Source organism: Ochotona curzoniae, unplaced genomic scaffold (assembly GCF_017591425.1).
Source record: "Ochotona curzoniae isolate NIBS_2020 unplaced genomic scaffold, NIBS_Ocur_1.0 contig_2754, whole genome shotgun sequence".
NCBI classification, from domain to species: domain Eukaryota; kingdom Metazoa; phylum Chordata; class Mammalia; order Lagomorpha; family Ochotonidae; genus Ochotona; species Ochotona curzoniae.
In genome coordinates, this window is record NW_024465582.1 from 13629274 (window position 1) to 13642002 (window position 12729).

At 46.6% G+C, this 12729-nt stretch overlaps 1 protein-coding gene across 1 annotated transcript in view; it reads right to left on the minus strand.

The window, feature by feature from the left end:
* Nucleotides 1-12702, minus strand: part of DROSHA (drosha ribonuclease III) — a 99897-nt gene extending 87195 nt beyond the window's left edge. The window contains exons 1-6 of the mRNA XM_040977429.1: nt 12551-12702; nt 11559-11675; nt 10446-10511; nt 6757-7596; nt 3857-3949; nt 970-1201 (exon numbers count right to left, since the gene is read on the minus strand). Of these exons, the coding sequence (XP_040833363.1) occupies nt 970-1201; nt 3857-3949; nt 6757-7596; nt 10446-10465 (1185 nt within the window). The 5' untranslated portion in view covers nt 10466-10511; nt 11559-11675; nt 12551-12702. The remainder of the gene's footprint in view (nt 1-969; nt 1202-3856; nt 3950-6756; nt 7597-10445; nt 10512-11558; nt 11676-12550) is intronic.
* Nucleotides 12703-12729: the final 27 nt, after the last annotated feature.

A 12729-nucleotide genomic window follows, 5' to 3' on the forward strand; every position in this document is an offset into this window, starting at 1 on the left:
ACGTAACACCAATGGGGAGGAGGGAAAAAACAGAACAAAGGCAGAGTGACAGACAACAGAATGGACATAAAAGGAGAGCACACAAGGTTGGATGCTACTACCCACGGACTGAGAGTGCCGATTGCCAAGACACTTCAGCCCCAGTGACATGGGAATTCAGAGGCCTCATCACAGTCTAGTCAGGGTTAGGGCAGATGACTGAGAAACTTTATACAGTTGGCCAAACTCACATTCTTTGTTATTTCCTGTTTTGGGGAAAAACTGCATAAACTAGTTACAAGTGGGAGCTTATGCAATACTCCCATCAAGACCAGGAGTGCCTTAAATGCAGGACAGAGAGATACTTTAATTAACCTACTACACATTTGGTCTTTGGCTTTAAGACAGCATTTGACTATTGCAGTAATTCTCAACTTGGGGTGATTTTCCACAGAAAGTATTTGGCAATACCTGAAGACATTTTCGGTCATCGCAGCTGAGAAGGTATCTAATGGGAAGAGCCCAGAGATAATGCTAGATACCCCAGAGCACAGGCTGCATGCACAATAAAGGACTACCTTGTCCATAGGGTGGGCATTCGATACAACAGTTAAGACACTGCACAGGATGCCCACATAACATGTTAGGCAGTGACTGGTTCAAGTCCCAGTCTCTCCACTTTACATCCCAGTTCCTGATAACAAGCACCATGAGCGGTAGTCAGTGGTAACTCAGGTACATAGGTCCCCGCCACCCACGTGGGAGATTCAGAATGAGTTTCCTGGCTCCTGGCTTCAGACTGATCAGCCTCACCTGTTGCAGGCGTTTAGGGAGCGAGCCAACGCATGGAAAATCTCTCTACGTCTCCCTGCCTTTCCAACACAATAAAATTCTAAAAAGAAAGAAGGGAAGAAAGGAAGGAAGGATAGAATTCGTGGACCCACAATGCCACCAGCGCTGAGGTCTGGCTTCTCCCTGTTGCAGACCTACCACCTGATCCATGGGGTCACTGGAGTAGTAGTTTTCTGAGTGGGTGCATCGTATCCACACAGGCTTAAGAAGCTCTTCTTCCTCCTCCTCATTTTTGTCAGGCACAGTCTCCTCTGGCTCCTTCTCCTTGATTGATGTATAGTTCTTCTCTTTGCCAGCACCCTGGTTGTCACTCCATCTGTCTTTTTCTTCCTCCCAACGTGCTTTCTTCTTCTCCCTACTGGGGGAGCGACTTCAAATGGGGGCAGAGGAGGTTAATGATTAAAAAGGCTCTACCACTGTCAAAATGGTTCTGCTTCACCTGCTTCGTGCATTTTTCACCTCTACTACAAACATCATGCCGAACCACCACACTGTCTGGTTAAACCAGTGGTTCTCAAACACCTGCCTGGTGCCTTCAGAATCATCCGAGACTTACTTGTTTAAAAATACACATTTCCAGGCCCTACCCCAGATCTACTTACTGACTCAATCTCCAGGGGTAAGGCCCAGGAATCTGTATTTTTAATCATCTCAGGTAATTCTGGTGCACACCCAGCAGATTCAGGGACAATGGGTAAATCATAAACTAGAAGAAAAAAGTAAATGGCAAAAACTTGGATATCTTCACATATGGACAATTTCAGCAGCGAAATTGGGACTTGTGAATGCCCCACATTTTGCTATGCTAAAAAAAAAGTTCATAAACAAGATCTCTAGTTGACTAAAAATTTAGCCCGAAGATGATGATCCCAGAGTGAACTAAATTAAATTAGAACAGTCCTAACCTCTCTCTGCAGCCTCCAGACCTGGCCACTACACTCAGTGCACCACAGCCTGCCTAACTTTGTCCCCCCCAAGTACAAGGAGAGAAGTTAACAAAGAAGGGGAAAATGACTGCTTCCTTAAATTCCTGAAGTCTGAAGTCCTAAGACCCATTCTACAGACGTACTGGAGGGAAAAACTTAGGGGAAGCATTTTTCACTCAAGTCCAACAAACTGAAGAAATTGAAGATCTTGAGGATTTAGCTAATGAGAACACTGGGTTCATTAGGCCACCTGGTGGCCTTCACAGCTCCACTACCAAGTCACTACTAAGTCACCCCAATGCCACCTCAATGTCACAAATTCTTTTCATTAACTCTATCACTAACTTCTAATTTTAATGCAGGGCAAAGCCCACCTGGGGCTGTGGGAAACCGGTATGCTATGAGTGTGAACTTGTGAAGGGCTTGAAAAATTATACACATGGACAACTCACATAAACACTGCTTTACCCAGCGAGAGAAAAGTTATTGTCAAAGTCAAGGGTGTTTATTTCTAATCAGCCAGAGAAAAGTGATCAAAGTGTGTTTATTTTAGAAAAATAAAGCATAAGCATAAACAAAAAACACCTATAGAGCTACTCAACAGTAACCACCATATTTCAAAAATGTTTTAAAACGTACAGACATGGATAAACAAATTCAACATACATATTTTAACAATAGAGAACTCAAGAGCTCGACTTTCCTCATCCTACAGTTAATTCAGGATCACCTTTATATCTCAACACACCTACATTCAAAACAATTAAAAAGGGTGTATCATTCTTTTATGTGAAGTATCATAATTAAACAAATCTAACGGAGTAATTTAGGTTGTTAATGAGTTGCTTCTACTATAAACGATTTTACCATGAACACACTTATGTTCCAGGTACACTTGCGAGATAGCTCCATAAAACCATGTGTGTTTCTGCTCAAGACGTCTCTCCAGCCAGGCAGTACCAATTCACACTACCTTCACAACCATATGTAAGCTCCAATTTCCAAAACAGCCCATCAACCTGGAGATTCTTCTAGAATTTCCTTTCCCTCAGATAAGTTTTACCTGCTGGGCTTTCCTGCCATTATAGCCTGAACGTAGCTTTCCTTCCACAGTCCTTGCTACTCATCAACAGCTTAAAACTTTTGGTGAGCGACACAAATGCAGCTTTTTAAAACTTTTCCATAGGCTCAGCACAGCAGCCTAGTGGCTAAAGTCCTCGCCTGGAATGTGCTGGGATCCCATAAGGCAGTGGTTCATGTCCTGGCGGCCCCCTTTCCCATCTGGCTCCCTGCTTGTGGCCTGGAAAAGCAGTCAAGGACGGTCCAAAGCCTTGGGACCCTGCACCTGCATGGGAGACCCGGAAGAGGCTCCAGGTTCCTGGCTTCAGATTGGCTCAACTCTAGCCACTGCAGCCACTTGAGGAGTGAATCAGACAGAAGATCTTCCTCTCTGTCTCTCCTCCTCTCTGTAGATCTGACTTTACAATAAAAATATAAAATAAATCTTGTAAAAAAAAAATAAACTTTTCCACAGCAGTCTATTAAAGTTTTTGTCTTCTTAATGTGTAATTCGTAATTTTTATTTTTCTAGGAATCAAGGTCAAGCATTTATCTGTCCCTCTATATTTATAAAATCAACCTCATTCATGTAATAACATACTTTCTCATACTTAATATTGTAAAATTGTCTTTTGATATGCCACTTTTTAATTTGCACGATCTTCCAAAGAACCAAGCCTCGTACTTACATATGAACTATAATGCACTGTATTTATTTCAATTCCATGCATTTATCTAATCTGAAATCATTTTTCTGCTTTTATTATACTCTATTCACTTGTAAAGCCATGCGCTCAGATAATCTGATTACCATTGACTTGGCACTCCCTTTAGGCCCTGCTCTAAGCACATGACAGGTCTTGTCTCAGCGACATCTCCCTGATGAAGGTTAACTGTCCCCTTCCGCAGATGAAGACACCGAGGTTTAGAAATACTAAGATGACACCCATTAACAAAGCTGAGTGAACTTAGTGAACTTGTAATTGATCTAAATGTGTCAGGCCCTCCAGGGCCACCTGAAGTACTATTACCTTGCTTACCTTCCTGATCTCTTATACTCCTTTTTGTAGGACCTTTCCAGAGATGGTGATCTTCGGCTGTCCCGGTGCCTGTGTCTCTCTCGTTCCCGCTCTCTTAAAGGAATTAACACACAGAGCTGTTATCAACAAAGACTCAAAACACCATCTCTCTCTACTCGATTCATCTCCTAAATAAATGGACCACATCTAAGGCTTTTGCAGGCACTATTCACTTAGGGACTTTTTTGTTCCTCAATTTACAAGAGGCTCAATTTACAAGATCAGCTCAGCTCTGGCCACTGCAGCCCCTTGGGTAGTGAACCTCCAGACGGAAGATCTTTCTATCTCTCCTGTGTGTAAATCTGCCCTTCTGATAAAAATAAACCTGAGAAAAAATCTTTATGCACGTGCATACTCCTTCATGCATGTTATGCCAGCCTTCCAACAGCTACGTGTTGACCGACTAGGGACAGCCCTAAGAATGGTGACTGTGTGGCAGCACATGGCCTGAGAATGCGGGCCATGCCTATACCTGTTACAGCACTCTGCAAATCAGAGTCTGGAGGGGAGGGGAGGGGACGAGGCTGCATTGGCACCAATTACTTGTACTCCCTAGAGTAACCTTGATGGCGTGTAAAGTAATACAAATATCCACTTGTTCACAAACCTTTTCTAGAAAAGTCCACCCTAAAACAATCTTGGAATTGTCAATCACACCTCAGAGGAACAGAAACAGATGACAAACTCGGGAAGGACAGATTCCCTCACCCAGATAGCAAGGGCAGAAGTAGCCAGAGGGCAGACTATGCAGTGTGTGCATCAACTGCATACAAGCAGAGACCCGATTTTCGCAGGCATGCTTTTCCACTAAACCTCTCTGTGTAGAAGCTGCAGTGGGACTTCACCCACCCCAAGCCCCATGTTTGTTCCTTAGAAGCACACCAGGGAACACCCCAAGGGCAGCCAACTGTGCCCTAGTTGTGGAAATGCCCCAAGCACACTATAAAACAACTCCAATATAAATCAAGGATCGTTCAACCAAGTTCGCGGAAGTGGGGAACCTCACAGCACAGGAGTGTGTTTTGATAAGGAACACCACGATTACAGGGACCTTGGAGCTCTTCAAACAGGCAACTGGGAATTTCAGGAATCTCCTGAGAAAACAACAGTCCCACACAGGCTGGTTCTCAAGCAAAAGAAATTTCCAAAATCCACGTTCTTTTTTTTTTTCTCCAACATACACATTTTCCATGAATTTTTTGAAGATCCTTTTCATATGCAGATTTCAAAATGTTTTTTGTACCAAGACACTCATCTTTTAATTCCATTTTCCACGAATGTGTGAAGGGCACTCACCCATCACAGGTGTAAGGCTCAGTGGAACAAACCTGGAGGTCCAGCAGAGCCCTAACAACTCCTTGGGTTTACAGCAGCATCTCCAAAGAGAAGAGAGGTACTCTAAAATGTCTACAGCAGACTGCGTGTCCAGAGACATGATTAAGCCCTCAAAGGCCTCTGCCCATCACTCCATAAGGAACAAAACTGATTGGAAACCGTGGATGATGCTGAAAAAGACTTTTCAAACTCCAGCAACTCTCACTCGGCTTTGGCCCACCAGAAAGCAACTTCTCCATAAAAGACACACTGCCTGCCACACGCCGTGAGGCTGTCAGAGACGGACCACAAGGGACTTCTGCTTCCTACCTGCCCAGCGCTAGGCTCTTCAAGGCGTGCAAATGGCCCCTATCATCGGCTGGAGGAAATGTTCAGTCAGAATCAAAAGAGCCCTGAGAATGAAGGAGGACACCACACCGAACCACGAACACACTCCTGCCATCAGAAGTGGGAGACACCAACACGAGGCCAGACCAGTTCTCGATAAAGCCATGGCCGGAAGTGCCCCGGTGTATGGGCAGTGCCAACACATCCAGCACCAAAGTTCCATAAGCCAAGGAAGGCATACAACCGGGCAAACATGCTGGCTATACAACCAGAAGACCTCAAATCTTCCCGACACGGAGTCCCCCTGAAGGCAGCGATGCACTCGTTGTGGAACTTTCCCTTTGCCACACACCAAAGGGGCTTAGCTTCTTGCAGTAACTCCAATGCCACCTCGCATCAGAGAATCTGACGTGAGCACTCAGAAAAACACATACACAAAGACTTGGCACACTTTTCACAAATGTTTCTGGAATCCCAGCTTTGAAAATGCCTTGCTGGAAACCTTCATTCTCTTGTATTTACAAATATTCAGCTTTTGGAAAAGTAGAAATATAATCTAAGATGGAACAGAATCTTCAAATACCATCGTCTTTACACAGTCTCATGTACAAAGCAACGAATATGAATGTATTTCAGCACAACAAAACCAGGTGAAAGGCTATTTTGAAAACTATCTCTGGTTACTTGTAGGTAACTAACCTGTTCATTTCTAAAAGAAATAAAGCAAGAAGGTAAAAGTATAATGAATTTCTACTGATCCAGAAAATCAGAAAGCAAGCTCTGCTTGTTAATTGCTTTGGTTCTTGACTGATAATATATGAGGGATCATCAATTCCAAAACAATTGGAAATCCTACAACCTGATATGATGATCACACTGAATACAATTCAATCTCCAGTAACACAAAGCACAGCATCAAACCTTCACGTCATGGGATCATGACTAAAATTTTACCTACACTACATGGCCTATTTGCCTAAACTCACTGAGATGAACCCATACCTATCATTTCGGAAAGCAGCTTTTTCTGATACCAACCTATACACTGATCAGTATGCCCTCTTGGGATCAGAGGCTAAGCCATGCTTCCTTGTCCTCGTGGCAACCCCAACGTCCCGCTGGAGCGTCCTGGTCTGCAGTTAGCTGAAGCTACATGCCGGCTTAAACCCTCTAAGACAAACCCTCTGCCTCTGGTTTACCTGCTACGCTCGTAGCTTCGATGGCGAGGTGGTGTCCTCCCCCGGTCGTAGTCAGATCTGTAGCGGCCATCTTGCCTTCGTCTTTCGGGGCTGCGGCCTCGCTCGTGCCTATCCAGGGACCGGTGCCTCTCGCCTCGCCCATGGCTGTGGTCTCGGTGCCTGTGACCCTCGTAGTGCTTGAGCCTTTCCGGGGACCTCCTCTCACTGGGAGCCTTTGGGAGCGGGTAGGGAGGGAGGTGCCGGAAATGTGGGCTGCTACTGTTGCTAGCACTGGGCGGGAAAGAGCTTGGGCTGTTCTGGAAACTATTGAAGTTGGGTGGCGGGAAATTGTGGTGCGAGTACCCTGGTGGGTACTGGTAATTCACCTGCTGTGGCATGACTGGAGGGGGTGGGGGGTGCGGCACAGAGGGCGGGGGCACCATGAAAGGGAACGTGCCCTGTCCGGGAGGAGCTCCGGGAACGGGCGGATTGCTGGGGCAGGGCATGGGAGGTGGCACGGGAGGGAAACATGGTGGTACCGGAAAAGGGTGTCTCATCTGGTGGTTGGGAAAAGGCGGCCTGCTGACGGGACACGGGGGCAGGGGGCCTTGTGTGGAAGGAGGCATGGGTGGTGGGAAGGGTACAAAGTCTGTCCGTGGAGGCAGAAAATTGGGGGCTGGCGAGTTGGAGAAGGTGGTGGAAGGGGCGCTGGGAGGTTCATATTGATACTGAGCGGGGGGCTGCTGAGGGTGAAGCAGTCTCAGATTTTGGGGCCTAAAGGTGGGCGCTGCTGAGGGCCTGGCTCCATGCCCTCCTCGTCCTCGCGGACAACCTCGTCCTGGGTGGAACGACATTCTATGGCTTTGATGGAGGCAAGACAAGGGAGAAGCTTTAAAGAAAAAAAAAATGTATGAGAGCTATGTAAACAAAGCATCCTAAACACCTGAACATCTAGATGCTAGCTTCAATCAAGCCGTATAGTAAGTATTCCACAGTCTAATTCTGGGTTTTCTCTAATATCGGAAATTTTTCATGGCCAACAAACTCCTTACCTGCCCCTTCCTCAGCCACCCAGTCCACTGTCCAGATTCCTTGACCCTGTGCTTCCTTAAAGGAGCTCCACCTCCAACATGGAAACTCAAAATCACAGAGCTGAGTCATCTGTTACCGCATCCTTGCTCAAGCTCTCTCCAGTCCCAACTTTCCCAAGTCACCCCATCCACACACCTCACATTTCCTACCTGTGCACACGGCTTCCTGTCTTCCCCCACCTCTCCACTGCGCACTGACTCCATTGCCACATCTCAATTACCCGATTTTAGCACCCTTACAACTCTGCCCCCACTCTTCCGCACCCACAAGAACCTGGCAACACCCCAGCCTTAGGAAGTGCCCAGATTTTCTATAAGCGGATTCTAAAGTAGCAGTATAGTAAAATAATTATACTGGGCAGACTGGTGATCACATAACTGGTAGTCACCAGGTTCTACCAAGCCATCATCCACGTCTTGCTCTCCTAACTGTCCACTTTAACTATAATCAACCTCCTGCATCCTTCCTGATATTCTATTTCCTCTTTTAATAAAAGATTCCCTTATATTGTTCTGCCGACCCCTCTCGCCCCTTTCCTGACACAGTGTGTGTCAGATGTGCCTGGATCGCATCCTCCCGCCACAGTACTCAGTTCCACCCCAACATAAACACTTGCTTGGCTCCACATTCCACACCCTGTGCCCCCTGTCTCCTCCCCATCATGACTAACAACCTGAAAAACGTTGCTCTGGGCTGATGTTTGGGCCTCCCTCCACCCCAAATTCCCATTCATCCATGATCTTCAGCGTGAGGTTGTATAGAGCTGGGGCTGCGGTGAGGTCATCAGAGTTAGGTCATGGGGGTGAGGTTCTACAGATGGGATTACTAGAAAGCAGGGAGCTCCCTCTCTCAGCCACCAGAATACAGTAAGGTGGCAGCCACCTGCAAGCTGAAAACAAGGGCCCTTAGCACGGAAGAGAAGCAGATCATACCTCCCCACCCAGGCTATGCTACTTTGTTATGGCAGCTCAAGGTGGCTAAAACAAAACCACAATTATTCCAAAGTATCCTCAGAAAATTGTCTCCATACCAGAATCCATGGACGCTCAGGCTCCTTATTCAAAATGGCAGTGTTTGTATGTAGCTTTCTCCCAAACAGCTTTACCAGGTGAAATAGTCTGTATGTTATTTCTAACACAAATACAACATAAATACTAAGTTCTTATGTTTATGTAATTATACTCTAAAACCTTCTCTGTCTTTGGGGGAAGACCAAGTGAATAGCTGTTACATTTTATCATCAGGGAATGATGCAAGCCAACACCTGCAGGCACAAGGTAGTAACAACCACTGCAACGCTTACCCTATGCTGGACAGAGGTGAAGTAACTATGAAATGGCAGAAGACCACACACAGCCCAGTGTTTCTTCCATCACCTACCTGGGCTTAGCACAGCACTCAGCAAGCCACAAACTCAAATTCTGCTTTTTTCCATTTTTTTTTTCCAGTAGGTTGAATCCAGATACAGAACCCACACAGCCCACTCCCACTGCACTCTAATCTGGTGCCACTTTCTGCCACCATGCTAGAGAGCTAAATGACAAGCGCGTGTCTCATCTTGAAAAGCTGTTATCACTTTCAGTCCTTCTTGCCGATCTCTGGGCAGCCACCAGTCCAGCTGGTCCCTGGAAGTCACTTTCCCTGGCCTCTTCCCACACCCGCACCCTGGCCTTCCAGCCGCTACCTCTCGGCCGCTCCTCTAGGAAGTCTTCCAGGCCAGCTTCCATGCAGGGAGCCTCTGCCCACCTGCTATTTATTCCTCAGGAGCCCACCCTGGGCACTGTGCCTTCTCTCTTGCAAGGTGACCCTACACACTTGTACTTCTTTAGCTACCTAGCTGGTAAATTCCAAAGTGGTATCTCTGGCTACCAACTTCTCAGACTTCTCAGCCCTGAACTCACAGCCGTTTGGACACCTGACCACTGGTACCCATAGGCCACTGGTGGGTTCCCTGCTCTCAACACTTGATGCTGCTGCTTGATTTTTGCTACAATCATTACAATCCAGCCACCAATGACAACATTCCACATGTAATGCCTCCCTGCCGCCCATAACTGCAAGCTCCAGGAGTTCATACACCTGTGGCATAGCAGGTGGAGCTGCAGCCCACCGCACCAGCAGCTTTTAAGAGCAGCGGTTCCAGTCCCAACTGTTCCACGTTCAACCCAGTTCCTGCTAATGTATCTGGGGAATCAGTGAAGACTGCCCAATTATTTGGGTCTCTACACTACCACGGGAGATCTGAAAGAAGCTCCTGCTCCCTGGCTGGCTCAGCTCCCACCATTATGGCCCTTTTGTGAATGAAATAGCAGGTGGAAAATATCTCTCTCCTCTCTCTGCAATCTGCTTTTCAAATAAATAAATTGATTTAAAAAAAAAAAAAAAAGCCTGCAAGTTCTAGCAGGTTAGCCTGTGGGATGCTCAATTAACTGCTGTGGTCTGAGTTCCTCACCCGGTATATGACCCTTAACTTCCAGTTCCCACTGTTAAAAGAATAAACACGCTTCTCCCTTTCCTCCCTCTCCCCAGTATCCGAATCTTGCCTCTCTTCTGTCTCAGCACCAGTGTCGGCCCCTCTCTGCTCTACCAAGCCACTGCCATTCCATCACACGACTTACCGTGCGCTGCCTTGCATCATGCAGAACCACCCTGAAACATCACCTCTTCCACAGGGATTACAAGCTCTACAGGACAAAGAAAATCAACACAAACATGTTTCCCAAATGCCAATGTTTCATAAAATACTCTAGCAATTATTTTAACACTAACTTTGCAATCTCCAAAGAACTTAGCCTACTAGCAAAATTAATGTGTTCATTTCCATTCAAGTCTGCCACTAAGTTCTGAGACACTCTTACTTGACCTTGACTTAAACCATTAGCAACTGAACAGATTAAAATGTACACAGAGCCCATTTCTACCTCACTAAAGGACAGCACTCTGCGAAATAAGATAGGCAAAAATCAAAACCAAAAACCACAGCGAGACCTGTATTTAAATTCAAATATCCCAGAGCCTAGGGAATTGTTCCATGAAAAATAAAAATTAAAAAAAAATTCAAATATAATCTTGTAAACACTTTTATGATGCTTTCTTCTCAGCTCTTCTCACAAAATAATGATTAAAAATGACTTTCCAAATACTTGAATTTCAACAAATTTTGCCTAAAAAGGAGGTGCTTATACACACACAAACATGCATAAATATAGAATTGAAAAAAGCTTCACCATAAGAAATCTCTTCCTAAAACCTAACTGAAAGTTTGCCCATAAACTAAGCAGACTTTCACATGACTCACAGAAATAATTTCCTATTACTGAATTATATCAACCACTGGGATTAATATCTGAAATTCAATATCTGATGACTGGGATACCCAGCCCGATGCCCTCCCACCAGCCTGGGACTCTTTGACAGATTGTCCAGCCACCACAGGCATTGCTACCAAAGAACTGAGCTCATCACACATGACATTGGAGACCCTGCAAAATCTAAACCACACATCTCCTTCCGGGTCCTTCTTTCCCCTCCCCTGTGAGCCCCTCACCTCCCCAGCTTTTCCCAGTTGATTAGCACAGCAAGGACACGGTTCCAATACACTTCCACACTTTCCTGCCCTATGAACTGGCTCAGTACAATTCAATCTGTTTACCAAGCTCCGCTTTTGCTTCCTCTATGGAGATGTGTCCAATTCCCTTCACCAAATCATCCCATTGTTTTACAGCACTTACCCCAGACTGCCTCATAGTATAGTCCTGTGTGCACACGTCTAGCTCCTGCAGACTAGCAGCTCCTCGACGGCAGGGTCTGATGGACAGCCATTTCTTTGCCCTTCAGGGCAGGGCAGCCTGCACACAGTGAGTGGCCAGGAAATGTTACCATCTAGCCCACAGTATATGTTTCCCTTCAATGTATATCCACAACAGAGCTGCATGCCCAAAGCCTCAGGATTCATGCAACAATGAATGAGACTACACACATGGACATATTGCCTGCAGGACCCATCATACATATAAAGACTTGCTTTAAAAAGAAATGGTAGAGTTAGGTTCCTAACTGCAGCGACGCGAGGGAGTGTGCAGAGCTAAGGCACCAGTCAGTCACATAACAGTGAGTGCCAGCTGCACTTTTGCTAGCAGATCCTCATGGATATATCAGCTAGTGAACCATGAAAACAATGATCATGAAACTAACCTATCAGAGGGGTCCTGAGGCTAGGCTGCGGCTGCAAACTTTAATTCAAAAGTCAAGAAATTGGCAGCCACTGGAACATTCTTCCCTGCCCGTCTACTAGGCTAGAGTAGGGAAGCAGGAGCCACTGGGGGAGGTGCCGGGGTAGTTCCCAAGGGGCGTAAAGGGAGTTGCACAATGTGACCACACTTTTCCAGGCAGACGGGGCACTTGTCCCCGGCAGATGGGCCACTACTGCGGATTCACCTGTTGGCATCTCCCGCTACTCCCGGGAGCCCCACGAGGCGAGCTTCGCGGGACCAGGCCCGGACCACAGCGCGCACGCCACAAGTAAAGGCAAAGTCTCCTTTCTCACTTCCAAGTATCCATGGGATCCGGGCCTAGGGTCACTCCTTTGCCCTCAGCTGAAGACCTAAAGGAGAAGACGCGGGGCAGCAACTCCCAGGCGCAGCTCCGGAGCCCAGCCACGTCTCAATGCAGCCATCGGAAGGAACCACTCCCTCTTTCAAGCCCCGCCAAGTGTCCCTTTTACCTACGAAAGGCTCTCAGATCGAGGTCTCCGTCCCAGCCAAGACAGGTTAACACCGCAGCAGCCACCAAGACAGTGGTGCAGCACGCACCTCCGGAACAGGAAACCGAGGGAATTAAAAACCAAGCCTGAGAAAACCGGACCCAGGCAGAGAAAACTCACTGCAGCCCCTGGAGCGCAGG